At 32.2% G+C, this 20,211-nt stretch overlaps 1 protein-coding gene across 3 annotated transcripts in view; it reads left to right on the forward strand.

Moving 5' to 3' along the window:
• The window catches only part of LOC142227982 (type-1 angiotensin II receptor-associated protein), a 50,323-nt gene extending 33,519 nt beyond the window's left edge, over positions 1 to 16,804 (forward strand). For all 3 annotated transcript variants that reach the window (XM_075298249.1, XM_075298250.1, XM_075298251.1), the window contains 2 exons: positions 15,837 to 15,906; positions 15,967 to 16,804. In XM_075298249.1, the coding sequence (XP_075154364.1) occupies positions 15,837 to 15,906; positions 15,967 to 16,181 (285 nt within the window). In that variant the 3' untranslated portion in view covers positions 16,182 to 16,804. The remainder of the gene's footprint in view (positions 1 to 15,836; positions 15,907 to 15,966) is intronic.
• The last annotated feature ends 3,407 nt before the right edge of the window (positions 16,805 to 20,211 follow it).

The raw sequence follows: 20,211 nt of genomic DNA on the forward strand, positions 1-20,211 counted from the left end.
CGTCCATCTTTTTTGAATTTTCGTCGAATTTTTCTTCCAATTTTCTAGAATTCTCTTGCATTTTTAGAGAATTTTCTTCCATCATTTTGCTCAAAATATTGACCATCGATGTGTAATCAACAACATTAGAAGCTACAGATGGAGTTTCCAAGGCGCTGGCTACTACTGATTCGTCAAGATCTGCCTTATAATCGAACTCATGTGTTTCGATATCAATACTGCGCCGCTCGAACTCTTCCAGTAGTCGCTTTTGTAATTGGGCCTTGTTTCCTGTAGTCGGCTGCTCCATTTTGCTCAATTCCTTCTTCAAGTCTTCCACTCGAAGCTGATTAAACTTCATTGTAGATTTTTTTTCCCGTTATTTCACTTCCGACACCAATTGTTACGTTTTTATATTGAGGCGTGTTTAATAACCCGATAATTAAAACACAGTCCTTTTCAAATAACGACAATCTACAATTTATTAGTTTAACTGATGGCTTCACTTATTTGCTCTACGATGTGTACTGTATAAACTTTAGCTTACGACTGACTTGACTGCTCCCTCCGCCAGGGGCTTATATACCGTGATTTGACGATTTCGAAAATTCTGGATAGTCTGGCCTACAACCATCCAGAACTATCTTGTACAATTTATCTAACACCACATATTCAACTGGTTATCTTCATTGCCTACAGCCATCTGGAATATTCTATCGGCGTTACTTTACAGGTGATATGGCACACATACTTTTAGGCTTATGCTAATAATCTAGTGCATTCTACTAGATTAGGTAGATGTCGTGCAGGCATAAAACAAAAGGCGTTACTTTTACAATGAACGATTGGAAACACAAAAGATGTTTAAGAAAGTACTAGAAAATAAAGAAATGACTCTAACAAGTTATGACGTAATTTTATCGTTACAATTTGAAATTGAAATTAACGTAAACTAATTTAAATAAACTTAAATCAAGAAATATCACATTCGTAACAATATGTTAGAACATATTATGTTTGGGACATAAAATGTTTGTAAATATAATATGCTTGGATGCAAACATATATTAATTTAGAAATAGCCTATAAACATATATGTGTTTAGTAGCTTGGAGCGCTATTTAACAGGGAGCGATATTGAATTAACATTTTATTTTTCCTTGGGCAATTGATCAGCTACTTCTTTGATCCTTACAAACTGTGTGGTCCGCTGTTCGAATCCCCGTCCGGCAAAAGGTAAAATTAAAATAAAAAAATCATACCATTGAATAATTTCTTCTACAATGTTTGTGTTACAGAAAAAGGTGCTAAGAACTAAAAAATCTCGTGGAAGTGAGAAAGATGTGGGGGAATATACAATTGGGCAGAAACAAAATTTTGAGCATTCAGGTCGAAAACCTATGTTGTTAGCACCTATATTACCTGTTTATTTTCATAATTCATTATGATTGTAAATATATAAATAAGTAAATAAAATTTTGAGCACAATATTGTTTGGGAGAATTTTTTTTAAGCATATAATATTTTTGGGTGCAAAATGCTTCCAAACATATTATGTGTTCACATAATAACATATTGTTTTTTGGAAGACAACATTATTGAATTTGGATGCAAAAATACAAAATGTTTGGAACTTAGACTACCCAAACATATATTGTTTAGACCAATATGCTTTCAAACATATTATATATTGGAAGAGATCAAACATATAAATGTTTGGGCAATACCCAAAAATGTATATGCTTGAAGCAAAATATGTTTGGGAGTATATGTTACAGAAGCGATTTTTTGTGAGCGTGTAGTGCATTAGCCGACTTAAATTTTGAGTCTATACATTTTGTAAAAGTCTATCAAATTCTGTCCAAATCGAGTGATATTTAAATGTATGTATTTGGGACAAACCTTTATATATAGCACCCAACACATTTGACGGATGTGATATGGTATCGAAAATTTAGATTTACAAAGTGGTGCAGGGTATAATATAATCGGCCCCGCCCGACTTTAGACTTTCCTTACATGTTTTTTAATTGGATCAATTAGTTTGATCTTCAATTGATCTTCAACTAAGTTTTTAATTGATACTACCATTTCTGTGATTGAAGACATTTCAATAAAAAAAATTAATTGGATCAATTAATTTCGTGATTGAATCACATGTACGTATTTGTATCATGGATGGTTTTGAATGGGTACGTTGTAACCTCGTACACCTCTGCGGGAATCAACGAGGTAATCCAGGCGATAACTGAATTTGTCAGCACTCAAAAAAAAAAAAAATAATCAAAATAAAATAAATTATAAATAACAACCGGTTCTATAGTACCGTCAAGTTTAAAGGCGACAGGTTAAGCAATAAAATGAATGGCAAAACTGTGATAATTTTTAAAATCGGGCTATTATTATGTTAAGAATTGCTTCTATCGATCATTTCCTAATCTTAGTTTTTGTTTTTGACTATGCTATTATATCACATATTTTTTTATAATTAAATTAACAACTTTCTTATGACTTTCAATAGAGTGCTATTTGTTTTAATACGAATTTACACAAAATGATTATAGCACGAAATATAAATTTATATTTTGAAATATTAAACAGAAAGCGAAAGCTTATTTCAATCTATAACATATATAACATTCAAAGACAATTTAATTCAAAGATAAATCAGATTAAGACACAGTTCTTTTATTTCAAAACTGAAACACTAGAAGTCTCTGCCAAGACAATGCACTATGGGCGGAAATTAAAAATTTGCGGCAAAAATAATTTACAATCATTTTATTATCGCCAAACATGGTATATCGATATATCTTATCAAAATCAAATGTTACCAACAAAAAGGGAGTCATTCCAGGTGCGTTACTTTAGAGGGGTCGAAATTATAAGTCCACTTGGAATACTATAGAATATACTCATAGATGGAGTTTAATTTATACTTGCTTATTTTCCTTATTAAAAAAGCACCTTTTCCCCAGAACTTGATGTAAATAGTATAAACCAGTTGTCATTTTATTAAATTAATTTTATTAATTAAGATTAAACAAATATTAACCATCAAAATCACTTTCTTCGGTACCTAACTCTAATTCCGTCCGTCTGTGTTTGTTGTTCGCAGGATTCCGGTCGCATTTATTAACCGATTTTGATAAAATTTGGTACAACGTGTTTTCTTGGTCAAAGAACAAACACTGTTGAATTTGGATCAAGGTTAGATATAGCCCCCATATACATGTATCGACAAATGAGACCATACTGCGCTTATTTACAACTAGATTGTCTTCAAATTTAACACAAAGTGATATTTTATAGTACCCTTAAAGTGTCCAAAATTTCATCAAATTTGGTTCAGATCTAGATATAGCTCCCATATATATGTATCGCCCGATTTTCCTAAATTTGACCATTAAACCCTTACATTTATTTTAGTATGGGCAAGTTTGGGCAGACAAACCTTACAGTACGTAAAAGTATACTTTCTCACGAACAATTATAAGCAACAATTTTCATTAGCAATCGTTAACATTTCTAGTTCTACTCCTCGCAAATATACGTATGTACTAAAATTTTCACATATAAACAGCACTTTTGAATCCACAAATTCAAGCTCAAGAACAAAAATGTTTTTTAAAATGTTTACAACATTCTGAACTACTAAACCTTCTCTTAGAATGTACATTTAAAAGTTTTCTTTATTCACTTTTATTGAGAAAAAAATTAAGCACGAAATTTTTCAATTTTTGCTCTCCTTGATTACACGCAACTTGCATAAATTTTGGTAAACATTGACAACCTTTTTCTCCTGAACAGGGTTGCCAAGTTTTAAATTAACTTTCGATTTGTACTTTCCAAGATGTTCTATAGTAATTTCAATTGGAACATCCAATAATTTTTCATTTTGAAAATTTGACTTTTTGCCGCTGTTTTGCGATTTCCGCCCATAGTGCAATGGTGCGAAGTTTGCGTTTTTAAAATGTTTCGCCGTTTGCATCGGTAAAACGTTTATTCTGTTTGAAAACGATTATACAAAACTAAAACTGAAAGTGTATGTGTTTGAAAGTGAATATTTATTCTAGCCATAGGTTAGGTTAGGTTAGGTTAGGTTATGTGGCAGCCCGATGTATCAGGCTCACTTAGACTATTCAGTCCATTGTGATACCACAGTGGTGAATTTCTCTCTTATTACTGAGTGCTGTCCGATTCCATGTTAAGCTCAATGACAAGGGACCTCCTTTTTATAGCCGAGTCCGAACGGCATTCCACACTCCAGTGAAACCACTTAGAGAAGCTAGCCATATTGTATGTTTAAGTTTTTTCCTTGACAGTGGTATTTGGATTCCCGGGTTTCATGACTTTAAAATAGGAATGCAAATTTTGCTTAGCATAGAATACGCATTTCTCTAATATAAAGTTTTTTCCCTTGTCCAAAAGTCGATAAACTTTGCAATGAACTCGTATTGTCCTTATAACAAGTATATAAAGTAGTAAGTTCGGCCGGGCCGAATCTTAAATACCCACCACCATGAATCAAATATTATAGTTTCTTGTGAAAATTTCAGGGGGATTTGATGACAAGCAGATCAGTTCAACCAGTACACTTCCCGAAGATAAATTCAAAGAATTTACCTATTAAGATTAGATCAGATTCTGGATTTATAAGAACCATATTTGTTTGAGTTTTGGAGGAATCATAAACATCGTGTGCAAATGTGCAAGAAAACGATGATATAACGCCTTGATTTAAAATCTAACATCTGTAGATTTTTACCCCCATTATTTGAATGATTACCTGAAGTAAAATCTGGAAAGTATTATTCAGTTTCAAGCAATTTTCATTATCAGTGCACATGGACCGATATTCACCATTTTCGAGGTGTGCCGAAATGGTTCCTAACATGGTTTCTAAAAGCCCAAGAAGTAAAATCGGGAGATCGGTCTATTTGGGAGATAAACCAAAACATGGACCAATACACGCCATTTTCGGCTCTCATATTTAAGGTCCTAAAATACCTCTAGATTTCTCATTTCAGGCAAATTAGATAAAAAATACGAATTCTAGAAGTCCTTTTTATAGTCCTAAAATACCTCTAGATTTCCAATTTAAGGCAAGTTGGATAAAAACTACGGTTTCTATAAGCCGAAGAATAAAATCTGGAGATCGGTCTATATGGGGGCTATATAAAAACATGGTCCGATACTCATCATTTTCAGCACACCTCTTTAGGGTTTTAAAATACCTCTTGATTTCTAATTTCAGGCATATTGGATAAAAACTACAGATTTTAGACGCCCAAGAAGTAAAAACTGGAGAACGGTCTATATGGGGCTATACCAAAATATGGACCGATACTCACCATTTTCGGCACACCTCTTTATTGTTCTAAAATACCTCTACACCGAAAGAATTCTCTTCGTTAATTTTACGAAGAATTCTTCATTACCTATTCTTCCTGAATTCTTCATTAAAATAACGAAATTTTCATTCATTTTCGTAAATTTTACGAATATACGAAACTTCTACGAAACATTATACATTAACTTTTCTTCGTAAAAAGTTCGTACTTTTAACGAAACTTTCTTCACATTTCATGAATTTTGTGAAGAAGTTTTTACGAATATTTTACGAAACATTCTGCGTTAAAATTTCTTCATAAAATGTACGAAACATTTTCTTTGAAATAACGAAGAAGTTTCATTGAAGTTTTAAAATTTCCGTTCGCGGCATTAAATTGTCTTTTATAATGTGCTTGAGTGTATTCCTTTATTCTATTTTTTTATGCAAGTCTATGCTACTTCTCATTTGGGTGATAACGCGCTATGAATAAAAGTGAAGCAATAAAACTAAAAATTATTTAAAAACTTAAGATGCAAAGTAGTGATGTCATTTTTCACACTTGCAACTACAACCAAATGCACTTTCGGCTATAAATTTTTTTTCTAAAAGTTCGAACATTTTTCAGAAAAAAGTACGACATTTTTTCATAAAAACTACGAACATTTTTCATAAAAACTACGAAAATTTTTGATAAAAAGTACGAAACATTTTCATAAAAAGAACGAAATTGTTTCATAAAAAGTACGAAGATTATTCATAAAAAATACGAAGATTCTTCATAAAAAGTACGAATTTTTTTCTTACAAACTACGAAAATTTTTGAAGAACTTTTCTTCGTAAAAAGTACGAAATATTTCGTACTTTTAATGAAAAGTTTCTTTGGTTGTAAAACAATGACAAATTTCGTACTTTTAACGAAATTTTTCGTTCTTTTTACGAAGAAAATTCTTTCGGTGTAGAAAGAATATATTTAGATTATATAGACAAAATTAGATTGTTGGTTTTTTTTTTACTTAATAAATAAAATTTTATATGAAATTGAAACTCAAATGTGACTCTTTTTGCTACACCGAAAAAAAAGTGAACTGTTTTATAGGAAGAATGAAATACCACGCACGAAAATTGAACTAAATTTTACTCCACATTTTGAGATTTCCACAAAGCGTTGTTAAAACCAGGAAATTTTAATACCCATAGAAGAAAAAATTAACTAAAAGTAAAGAAAAAAAATCATTGGCGCCAAATCATGACCATTTTAACCATACAGTAGTTCATTCTTACAAAATCTTCTTTTGCTTTAGTTTATATGGAACTCATGTGTATGGTCATTGAACTTTATACTCACGTTTAGTTCATAAAATTTTTAAGACATACTTAAAAAAAGTAAGATTTCATTAAGCTGTGGAAAATTTCGATAAAAATAATAAAATGTAATTACAAACAAATAAATTTTTTTTCAATAAAAATAAGTTAAATTTAGCGTTAGTTTAACTACGGAATTTTTTTTTCTGTGTAGTCCCTACAAATCACGGAATGCTCTGCCCAAAGTCCAGGATTTCAACAACCATCATCTGGCAACCCTAAATGCTGCTCTTGGAGAAAATGTAGAAAATCAGTTCTAAATTATCTTTATCACATTTGCCTGACAAGTGATTTAGCATCTAAATTGGCAACTCTACCAAAAGCATTTAGTTACTGGCTGTGTGCAGTGCCACAAGAAATAATTTATGAACTCGTGCGTTATTGTTGCCCATCTTATTAATTTATAGCTAAGTTACTTTTTTGTCAATCATTAGAAGAAAACATGAATATAATGCCATATTTGTATACCCTACATCAAAATTGGCTAATTCAAATGTTGCCATTCAAATGTACTAAAAAGGATGTCCTTGACAATGAGCTAAACATGGAATTGGGCAGCATTGATTGATAAGAGAGAAATTTCCCAAATGTGATATCACAGTAGGCTGAAATGTCTAGGGATACAGGCATTTCGGTTTTTTCTTATCATAAAATTGAAATCGACTTTTTGCAATCTTAAAATTCGATCAATCGACTTTTGATAAATTTTGAAATCGACACAAATCGAGTTTTGATGTTGGCTAAAATTTTCTAATCGACTTATATGTACAGACAGACATACGGTGAATTTCAATTTGTATAATTACGCGGTTTAACCGCATCTCAAAAAATTTAAAAAATCGGAAAATCAGAATTTGGGTTTTTCCAAATTCTTAAAAGGTCAAAAACCCGAAAAGTCGACTTTTGCAAAATTTAATAATTTAATTCTGTTTAAGAAAAAAACTCTATGGAAAAAGGTAACGGTAGGACGTAACTTAGCCATGGATATTCATTTTTACTGGTAGCTCATTATTTTTAAAACGTTGGTAATATTGAGAATAGTAAAATTTTGATCCCTGCTTCTGCCAAGGGCCATTATTGGTCATTTAACAATAACAAAATAGAATCGATCGATTTTCAACTCCGTAAGGTAGGAAAAATATATCCTGCCAAAATAATTTACTACTAAATTTTGATACCCAAAAATATATTTCACATTAACATATTTACTCAAATTATTTCCTCAAATTAAATTTTTGTAATTGTGATTGCAACGAAATATTCCACTTTTATGGTCTAATTAATGATCTAGTATACAACCTTTTGCTTTTTCGCAAATGTCAGGGCATCTTCTCAACTTCGACCTTTTAATCGTTCATATATATTTTTTTTTTCTTTTTTTTTGAATAGAAATTAATCATATGCCATTTGGAGAGTGTGGTCATTTCTCCCATGACCCAAATCTGCAGGAATAAAAAGTGCTACCCATATGGCAATACACATACCCCCTTACCGTAACAAACGAATGAGCCCATTTTGAAAGGCTGTGAATCGTAGCAAGTCTAAGAACAATTTTCAAGAAAATGAAAACTCACGCAATCACATTGACCGAGAATGAAGTCATTCCATATACAACGTTCGTTGTTTACTTTCTCCTGTTTTCATTTGCTCAAAATACACCATTTCTCAACAAAAAATTAATTAAAAAATAAATAAAATAAATTCATATACATATTTACCATATTATTTATTGTTACTAAAACACTAACATCGACATTTTAAATTTTTTAAAGATTTTTTTTGTTTAATTTGTAAAAATATGTGTTTTTAAATTACAGTAGATAATATTTAACATTTTCTTCAATTTGTTGAACTTTCTCACAAGAACTTCTATGACAACGAAAAAGAACACGATTATTGTTTGCTTGTTTGTTTTTTTTTAGAATATGGTGAATTAGTATTTTTTTAACACGTCTTCAAAATATTTTCTTTGGAAATAAAAATATCAATATACTCATCTAAAAAAAAAAAATCCTTAAAAATAACGACTTCGAGACATTTCCATACTGCCATACCTTATCTCATTTTAGGTCCTTGGGAAATGGTGTACACCCCAATTGGTTTTAAAAGGGTAACGTATTTTACGCCCAGTTTGTCCATTTGTTCTCTTCCTCCCCCAATCTTATTTTAATAGAAACGTATATATTTACCGCAGTAAAATAGTGAATTAAGCGAGTTTTCTTTTGTTGGTGTTATATTTTTTGATATTTTTTTTCTGGGGCATGTTAGCTAATAAAATGCCTACATAATTAATTCTATAATAGATTTGGGGGTGATTAGAAGAAAAAGGACCTGCTATTGCCCAAATGTATGGAAATGGCCCACAACTCATATATAATGTGACTTGAATCGTTAGAGTCATAATAGAAAAGGCAAGGCAGTTTTATGAGGACGTTTAATTTATTTTTTTTATATGTAAGAAAAGTTAGTTATATTATTATTTTTTTTTCGTGGAATTTTCCCATCCCGAGAAAGCAGGATTTCTTTTCGAAATTTTTCAAAAATCCAACTATAATTATAATTGGAAAATTCATAAGTATAAAACTAGAAAAAAAAATTGAGATCAGTAACAGGTTGGCTGATAAGTCCCCGGTCTAACAAAGGAATTTTCCCAACCCGAGAAAGCAGGATTTCTTTTCGAAATTTTTCAAATATCCAACTATAATTATAATTGGAAAATTCATAAGTATAAAATTAGAAAAAGAAAATTGAGATCAGTAACAGGTTGGCTGATAAGTCCCCAGTCTAACAAAGAAAAACACAATTTTTTGTCAAAATTCGTTTTTATTATTCAACATTGTTCCCTTCAAGAGCGATACAACGATTATAACGACCTTCCAATTTTTTGATACCATTTTGGTAGTACTCCTTCGGTTTTGCCTCAAAATAGGCCTCAGTTTCGGCGATCACTTCTTCATTGCAGCCAAATTTTTTCCCTGCGAGCATGCTTTTGAGGTCTGAGAACAAGAGAAATTCGCTGGGGGCCAGATCTGGAGAATACGGTGGGTGGGTAAGCAATTCGAAGACCAATTCATGAATTTTTGCCATCGTTCTCAATGACTTGTGGCACGGTGCGTTGTCTTGGTGGAACAACACTTTTTTCTTCTTCATATGGGGCCGTTTTGCCGCGATTTCGACCTTCAAACGCTCCAATAACGCCATATAATAGTCACTGTTGATGGTTCCCGTCCCTTGTCAAGATAATCGACAAAAATTATTCCATGCGCATTCCAAAAAACAGAAACCATTACTTTGCCAGCGGACTTTTGAGTCTTTCCACGCTTCGGAGACGGTTCACCGGTCGCTGTCCACTCAGCCGACTGTCGATTGGACTTCGGAGTGTAGTGATGGAGCCATGTTTCATCCATTGTCACATATCGACGGAAAAACTGGGGTGTATTACTAGTTAAAAGCTGCAAACACCGCTCAGAATCATCAACACGTTGTTGTTTCTGGTCAAATGTGAGCTCGCGCGGCACCCATTTTGCACAGAGCTTCCGCATATCTAAATATTGATGAATGATATGACCAACACGTTCCTTTGATATCTTTAAGGCCTCTGCTATCTCGATCAACTTCATTTTGCGGTCATTCAAAATCATTTTGTGGATTTTTTTGATGTTTTCGTTGGTAACAACCTCTTTCGGGCGTCCACTGCGTTCACCGTCCTCCGTGCTCATTTCCCCACGTTTGAATTTTGCATACCAATCGATTATTGTTGATTTCCCTGAGGCAGAGTCCGGAAACTCATTATCAAGCCAAGTTTTTGCTTCCACCGTATTTTTCCCCTTCAGAAGACAGTATTTTATCAAAACACGAAATTCCTTTTTTTCCATTTTTTTACAATAACAAAAGTTCACAAAAGACGCTCTATCTCACAAACTAATTCACTTACAGAAGTCAAATTTTGACAGGAATCATTTGAAGGTTAGGTTAGGTTAGGTTAGGTGGTAGACCGATGTATCAGGCTCACTTAGACTATTCAGTCCATTGTGATACCACATTGGTGAACTTCTCTCTTATCACTGAGTGCTGCCCGATTCCATATTAAGCTCAATGACAAGCGACCTCCTTTTTATAGCCGAGTCCGAACGGCGTTCCACATTGCAGTGAAACTACTTACAGAAGCTTTGAAACCCTCAGAAATGTCACCAGCATTACTGAGGTGGGATAATCCACCGCTGAATTTGAAGGTTGGTACTATATAAAAATAATATGCATTTAATACTAGCGACGCCATCTATGTGTCAGACAGGAGACTTATCAGCCAACCTGTTACGAGGGTTGCCATTTCTTATTTGGGGATTAGAACAAAAACAAATAGTATTCATCGAAAATCACTTTCTTGTTTTTCACATTATTCTCCGTTAAGATCAATACACTTTTTATTTTATTTATTTATTTATTTTCATCATGTAATTTGAAGCCACTTAGCGGCACTTTTGTATGCGTTTGGACCAATTGTTGGATCACTTTTGCCACTCTGATTAGGGTATCTCTAAAACATGCATTCTGAACGCATCAACCGAAACTTGATTGATTGCTTTATTTATGACACGTACAACAGGAATATTAGGTTCTTATAATTACAGTACATGTTACAATTATCCATTTAATATAAAATAATAACATAATAATGCCTAAGAGTAAAAGTTTTGGTAAATTTACATTTGACATTGTGAATCCAAAGTTACATGAAGAAAAAATTTAACTGATTTAAATTAGATTTTTTCAGTTAAATTGTTTCTTCATGTAACTTTGGATTCTTCAGGTGTCGAAAAACGTTGTTCTCTCATATCCTTAAAATATAAGGACATTAAATTTGTCTCATTCCTACAATAAGTCAGACGACGATCTTGCAATATCAGTTGGTGCACAGCATCAATGATTCGCGGATTTGTTTTTACGATTTTCAAGAAATCGTCTTGGAGTGAACTACAATCTCGGTTGAATTGGCTATACCATCGATGAAATTTAATAAACTTCATTGCTGCACGTCCACGTCGAAAGTTGGTAAAAATAATCGTATGAAAATATAACTTTGAATATTTTCCATTTTTTAGAGTTTATACCTTCTGACTACGTATAACCCCAAAAATGTCAAGCTTTATGATAGAGCTGTCAGTTAGCAGACTGCAACCCCGCGAAATGAAAGGCAACTCTCAAGCAATGCTTGGAATCAAAACCAAAATTCTGTTTAGTGTATCTTCTGTACTTTCTATCTATTTCGGTCTGACTTACTTTTCTAAATATGTTGTTGTCCACATAGAAAAAATATCACCAAAATATTTCCAATTAAAAAGTTGATTGGAGTTGATTTTTATACCCTCCACCATAGGATATAGGGGTATATTAACTTTGTCATTCCGTTTGTAACACATCGAAATATTGCTCTAAGACCCCATAAAGTATATATATTCTGGGCCGTGGTGAAATTCTGAGTCGATCTAAGCATGTCCGTCCGTCTGTTGAAATCACGCTAACTTCCGAACGAAACAAGCTATCGACTTGAAACTTGGCAAAAGTAGTTGTTGTTGATGTAAGTCGGATGTTATTGCAAATGGACCATATCGGACCACTTTTGTGTATAGCCCCCATATAAACCGACACTCAGATTTGGATTGCGGAGCCTCTTGGAGGAGCAAAATTCATCCGATCCGGTTGAAATTTGGTACATAGTGTTAATATACGGTCTCTAATAACCATGCAAAAATTGGTCCACATCGGTCCATAATTATATATAGTCCCCATATAAAGGGATCCGCAAATTGGGCTTGAGGAGCCTGTAAGAGAAGCAAATTTCATCCGATCCGGCTGAAATTTAGTACAAGGTGTAAGTATATGGTCTCAGTAATGCTGGTGACATTTCTGAGGGTTTCAAAGCTTCTCTACACGCAGAGAAGAAACATGATTGTCACAATCATATTCGAAGAGCAAAATAATATGATAGCAGCAATTTTTGCGGCGACCATGTAACATTTTAACCTGCAACCATGTTGGCTCAGTGAACATGGTTCTAAGAAAAATACAATTGTCCTCATCTAAAATGTTATTATATTGATAAAAAGAATTTTGTTTCCATTAAAAGACAATGGTCACGATCTAATATGTTATGTTATTCGTCAAAAATGTTTTTCTTCTAGTTAAAAGAACATGGTCACAACCTAAAATGTTTTGATTTTTATAAAAAAAACTTTTTTCGTCGTCGAAAAAAGGACGCCACTTGAGAAAAGAAAACACAAAATCAACTTTATTTATTTGTTTTTATTTATTTATAAACTAATTCATTGTTTATTTGTATTTATAATGTCGTGCAAGCAAACATCACATATTTTTACACACTCTAGTTTGGTTCAATTTCAACAATAAGTAATCATTCCATATTTACTTCGTGCCCATCAAATGTACAAACACAGACATCATATAACTGCAAATAAAAATTAATTTACCATATATCAAAATGCAGAACAAAAACCAGGTACATTTGTTTCAATTACACTTTCCTTTTTTGTATTCACATAAAACCACGTGCAATTTCTGAATAAATAAATTAACACAAAACACAATAATTCCGTATTCTGCGTCCATTCCAAGAAACAATCAACACACGACTGACGCGCAAAATGAAAATCGTGTGTACCTGCTAAATATTTTTATAAAATTCTTGTCGCTGCAAAAAAATTAAAAAATTAAATGGTCACGAAAACAATGTACATGGTCTTTATGACCATGTAATGGTTGTGACATGTCTATACGTAAACTATAAAAATACTTTTTTCTCTGCAAAAAAGTAAAAAAAAATTGAATGGTCAGGTACATGATTTTCCTGACCATACAATGGTCTCAAATTCTATCATTTAAATAATAGAACATGTTTGCGTCATTTGAGAACCATTTAAATGCTTATTGCCAACATATATTTTTCTCCGCTCGAAAATTATTTTTACAAAGACAAAATACATGGTTTTCGCGACAATAACATACTCTAAATAAGCATTAAATGGATGCGGCAACCATGTCCAAACATGTTTTTTCTGTGCGTGTAAGTGGCAAGGTGGAACGCCGTTCGGACTCGGCTATAAAAAGGAGGTCCCTTGTCAATGAGCTTAACATGGAATCGGGCAGGACTCAGTGATAAGAGAGAAGTTCACCAATGTGGTATCACAATGGACTGAATAGTCTAAGTGAGCCTGATACATCGGGCTGCCACCTAACCTAACCTAACCTAACCATATGGTCTCTAACAACTATGCAAAATTTGGTTCACATCGGTCCATAATTATATGTAGCCCCCATATAAACAGATCCCCAGATTTGAACTCCAGAGCTCCTTGGAAAAGCAAAATTCACCCGATCCGGTTGAAATTTGGTACGCGCCAAAATTGGTCCATATCGGTCTATAGTTATATATAGCCGATCCCCAAAAATAATATACCAAAATTTTATTACTATAGAAAATTTTGTCAAAATTTTATTTTTATAGAAAATTTTGTCAAAATTTTATTTTTATAGAAAATTTTGTCAACATTTTATTTTTATAGAAAATTTTGTCAAAATTTTATTTCTATAGAAAATTTTGTCAAATTTTTATTTCTATAGAAAATTTTGTCAAAATTTCATTGCTATACAAAATTTTGTCAAGATTTTATTTCTATACAAAATTTTGTCAAAATTTTATTTGTATAGAAAATTTTGTCAAAATTTTATTGCTGTAGAACTTTTATAAAAATTGTATTGCTGTAGAAAATTTTATCAAAATTTTATTTCTATAGAAAATTTTGTCAAACTGAATATATACGTATTTAATCGGCTTTTTTTGCTTAATATATACCCCGTATGGACTAACTTACAATTGAGAAGACGGTAACCTTGCCATCGGCAAGTGTTACCGCAACCCAGGTAATTCGATTGTGGATGACAGCCTTTAGTACAAGTTTCTATGCAATCCATGGTGGAGGGTACATATTTAAGATTCAGCCTGGTCGAACTTACTGTCGTATATACTTGTTTTTAATTAATATAAACTTTTTAATCAAGGTAGAAACATTAAGTTAATTAAGTCAAATAATTGAATACTTTAAAATTTGTAATGAAAAAATTAATTGATACAATTAACTTTTTAATCTAACTAGGAAGACTGAGTAAATTAAAAAAAGTGATGAACATTTTTTTAAATGAAAATTTATTTCAAACAATCAATTTTTTAATCAAATTAAAAACACTAAGTCAGTTAAGAAAGTAATTAAACATAGTTAAGTTTTTAATGAACAAATTAATTGAGTTTTACAATCAAAACCAATAAAATTTTTAATTGAATCAATTAAAAAATGAAGTGAAATTTGCTAATGAAATTAATTAATTTTTCAATCAAGTATTGTTTTAATGTCCAATTAAAACTGTGATTGATACTATCATTTTCGTGAAGAACATTTCAATTAAAAAATTAATTTCGTTATTGAATCAGAAAAAATGCTTTGCGTGCATATTCATATAAATGTACTGGTTGTTTATCGATGGGATTTGTATGGTAAAAGTAGGTTTAATGTTTTCGTTAACTTTTATGAATACGCACACAAATTTTTTTCTCATTCAATCACGAAATTTTTTTTAATTGAAATGTCTTCAATCACAGAAATGATAGTATCAATTAAAAAATTAATTGAAGGTCAATCAAAAAATTAATTGATCCAATTAAGAAATTAATTGATACTATTAATTTTTGTTTCAATTAAAAAATTCCTTGATTCAATTAAAATTTTAATTGGAAAATTTTTCGTGAAATTTTTTTCTGTGTGTTAAAACTAAATTTCTAAATAAAGTTGTATTTACTTCTCTACATATTTTTTAAAGTTTTTTTGTGTGTTTTAACTTGTTTACGAATTAATGTTTCCAGCTCAGAAATGACATTTTGCTCTTGTAACGTGTTTTGGGTGATTATATTTCTTCTAACTTCTTTTTTTTTTTTTGATTCAAAAATATATTCGATTCTCTATCTATTAAGAACCAAAACTGTTCCACATAGTTCAAAATTTATTTCATAATAATTAATTTACATTACACAGATGTATTAAATGTAACTTTCTTTATTTATTAATTGTATTATTATTATTTTTTTCTGCAGGCACTTATCATCGATGTAAGCAGTATATTCTTTGATATGGTCACCATAATAATGATGTTCCATCTGATGAGTATGTCATAGAAAATGCATTTATGCTCAGTATCATTAAATATGATTTTTTTAATTACAGATGGCTGGGCTGTGGCATTTGCCATTATCAATTTGCTGATACGTCCTGTTAGTGTGATCCTTTTGTATCGTGAATTCAATACACGCGGTGGAACACTACAGACTGGATCGGTTTTTCCCACAACCCAGCAGCGCAGCTATCAAGACATTGATAGGCCCACACAGCCAGTGCCAACAAATTCTCCACCAGGTCCAAATGTGGCGAGCATTTTCTAAGTCAAACAACAAACAATTCCTTAAGAGCACTCAAAAGACCTGGCTACACTTGCCGAGGGAAGCCTTTTAGATTGTGTGTCATTAAAAAGATAATCTCGTTTTAGATTGAAAGAAACCAAAAAACAAGGAAGCTAATGCAATCGATTATCTCGATCATGTTGTCATTTTCTATCATTGATCTGAGTTTGTGACATCTTCCAACCGATAGTTTGTTCTGATATATACATAAATTAAACTTTTATTTTCGTTTCCATTTTGTTTGTTATTAATATTGATTATATTTGTAATAAAAAAACTAAATTAAAATTCAAATCATCACACCCAGTTTTAAATTTACATGGGTGTTATAAAATTTCGTGAAAGAGAGAGAGAGAGAGAAAAAAAATTGCAACAAAACTTTGTATAAGTAATAACGTATTTAGGTCATCTTTGCTTGGCAAAACTAACCGCCGGCAGACACATGCGAATATACTTAGGTATTTTTTTTTTTTGTTTGTATTCAATATGTATTTGGTAACAAACAATTGCTAATTTGTGAAGTGTGTTTAAATTATGCATTTGTATGTTTGTTTGTTTTTTATTGTTAAAATAAATAAAACCCAATTGTATTTTCTAAATTTAAACAGATTGTGCCATTCTATAAAGTGTGACGAACATCGTCTATATCTATGGAGTATAATTTGGAATACACTGCGATTGGTATTAACAGAAAAAAATGTCTGCAGAAACAGCACGAAATCGACATATAGGGGGAAGAACATAGACAATAATTATTTATTTAACTCTATGGATTACAATCCTTACAGACTAGCAATTTTAAAAATAAATTAAATCTAAAGTATTAATAAATTTATTTAGAGAAACTGAAAAATCCAAATTAAAGTTATTATTCAATTTGTTAAATTCTTTTAAAGCTCTCAAAATGGTTTCGCAAGAAGCATAATTACTCCTATGAAAAGCAATAGTATTAGTGGTAGTAGTAATATTCTCCTTTATTATTAGAATCAATTTTTACATTTTCAGAAATGCAATATTTCATTTATAAAGTTTACATGCTCACAATATTTAATATGCAATAGTTAATTGAAGAAAATATTTATCTGACTTTTGACAATGGCGTGAGGCCGTCTGTCATTTTTGTGCTTTACTATATTGTTTTTAATTTTTCCATGTATTTTAACATTTTTGTCTTAAATACAGTGTGTACTTGTTAGTTATTCATGCAAATTCACTAATAAGGAATGTCCTATACCTTAGTGCCTCTTGAACATATGAACTTATATTATTCCAACTAGCAAATAGTGGGAGCCACCGTGGTGCAATGGTTAGCATGCCCGCCTTGCATACACAAGGTCGTGGGTTCGATTCCTGCTACGACCGAACACCAACAAATTTTTCAGCGGTGGATTATCCCACCTCAGTAATGCTGGTGACATTTCTGAGGGTTTCAAAGCTTCTCTAAGTGGTTTCACTGGAATGTGGAACGCCGCTCGAACTCGGCTATAAAAAGGAGGTCCCTTGTCATTGAGCTTAACATGGAATCGGGCAGCACTCAGTGATAAGAGAGAAATTCACCACTGTAGTATCACAATGGACTGAATAGTCTAAGTGAGCCTGATACACCGGGCTGCCACATAACCTAACCTAACCTAACTAGCAAATACCTCTCCATTCAAAATATAAATTGATTCTGTTTGACTTAAAATTGTTTTTCCTAAATGTCTGATTCTGAACTCTCGGAGTATTGGACATATAGCCATGAAATGCAGAAGATTTTCTTCCTGGTGTGTATTGCAAAAAGAGCAGTTTTTATTCTCCAGTGAACTAAACTTATTCGAGTTTAGTGCAAGGAAGTCGCACCTTGTTTTCATAATTGTGGTAATTGCTGTCAGATGATTTTTGTCATTCATATGCCTCTCTCCCATGTTAAAGTTCAGAAACTTATAGAATCGACTCCGACTTGCTTTCGCCAATCTTGTCATCTCATCAACCCGTTTCTCTTTTAACCGTCTTAGTACATACATTCCATTATTAATCCAATCCATCTCTGGTGTATCGATTTCAAATTTGCAGTTGAATTCATTTCCTATGTCATTTATGCTCTTTGCCCAGAATATATTTCTTGACAGTATTTGCAATGACAACATATGAAGAGTCTGCTTCGATGCATTCTGAATATTGTCTTATATATGTTTCATATGGAGCTCCAAGCAAAAGAAATGACCATCATCAGTGTTTGTTTCTAAACTGATTGCATAATTAGGCATGAAATCAGGAAGTTGTAGTATGCGCTTTATAAAATATCTTTGTAGCTTATCCACTTTATCAAACTTATAAAGTAAACTACTAAACCTTATCAAATGCTGCTTTGAAGTCAACGAAGAATGCATAGACTTTTTTATTGGCAAGAAAATTCAGATGAACTATTGCTGCTAGATTATATATCTTCACCCTTATTCCTGAAGTCGCCCTCGCCGTCGCTTTTTGTCGTCTGTCGCTTTTAAGTCGTCTCGTCATTCAATTGGTATTCCTGTGAAGTGGCGACGACGACGATTACTTTTTGTACCAATTACAATACTCGGTAATAAAAGGCCGATATCACTAGAAAACAATCAGCTGATGTGCAAAAAAATTAATTTTAATTTTTTCGGCTTAAAATATTTTTATTTCCGACGCAATTCTATGTCGGAAAATCAAGAAAAATAATTAATTTGACGTGGGAAAAAACGTGGATATATATTCAAGGACAGTAAAAGCTTCCAAAACTATAAAAATGGAGACGACGCTTAGATCAATGGCACAAGGATCATCATGAAAGAAAACAATCAGCTGATATACAAAACTGAATTTTAATTATTTGCGTTGAAAATGCTATTTGTTTGTAATCCAATTTTGACTTGGAAAATCAAAATAAATGATAAATTTGACTCGGGGAAATGATTTAGATATCTACATTAGGACAATAACAACATCCGGCATATACAATTGGAACGACGTTGACATTATGTGCCCAAGGATCATTCAAAGTTCGTGAAGGACACATTTGTTATCTATGTTTGGTGCTAAATAAAATACATTGGCCTTGAAGGGTTTCTAGTAAAAAAAAAATGGAATTGAAAATCAACACGTTTACTTTAATTGTACAGTATTCTTTTCTATGATGTGAATGTGATGACCATAACTGCTATATATACTGATTTTTTTCCCATTTTTGTAATTGTTGAAGATTAGTCACTTTACCTCTTACCAATTTCTATTTTTTAAATTTATTTTTCAATTGTTCGATTAATAAAGTCTAAAAAACTTCTTCAAAAATTAAACACTAAACTCGTCGCATGTAAATTTAAAGGCGACAAAAAGCGACGATATTGGTGACAAAAAGCGACACCAGGAATACCGATTTTCTTCGATAGCAGAATATATCGACGAACGGAATACCAATTAGTGGCGACAGAGGAAAAACGACAAAATGCGACGGCGAGGGCGACTTCAGGAATAATGGTGATTATCAATTGTAGAATACGTTCTTCTGAAACCTGTTTGATATTCGTTGATGATATTAATTTAATTGTACTTTTGTGAGGCCGTAAGCCGTGAAGGACTAAAAGAAAACAGAGTACTCGTTAATCCAGTAACAATAGGGCTGTTTTCTTTTAGCACTGGATACCTTAAGCCGTGAAGGACTAAAAGAAAACAGAGTACTCGTTTATCCAGGACATCTCCAAAAATATGCAACACTGCCATCAGCTGTTTAAAAACAATCACAGAATAGAAGTGAAATCATGCATTTTTAATGTATGAAATGCTCCAATTAGTAATAAATATTTACTGCTGCGATTATTTATGGCACTGTACCACTTTGAATTTCATTTTTTTCGATAAATTAGTCACAATAAATTGCTATTGTGAATCGATGAAGCGTCACTTTATCAAAATGCAATCTGGCAACATGGGCACGACTTGCACTGATGAGATGTTCTGGATAGAACACCAGTGCAACGATGTTCTGGATAGCCCATACAAATGTTGC

The sequence above is a fragment of the Haematobia irritans genome, chromosome 3 (genome assembly GCF_050003625.1).
Source record: "Haematobia irritans isolate KBUSLIRL chromosome 3, ASM5000362v1, whole genome shotgun sequence".
NCBI classification, from domain to species: Eukaryota; Metazoa; Arthropoda; class Insecta; order Diptera; family Muscidae; genus Haematobia; species Haematobia irritans.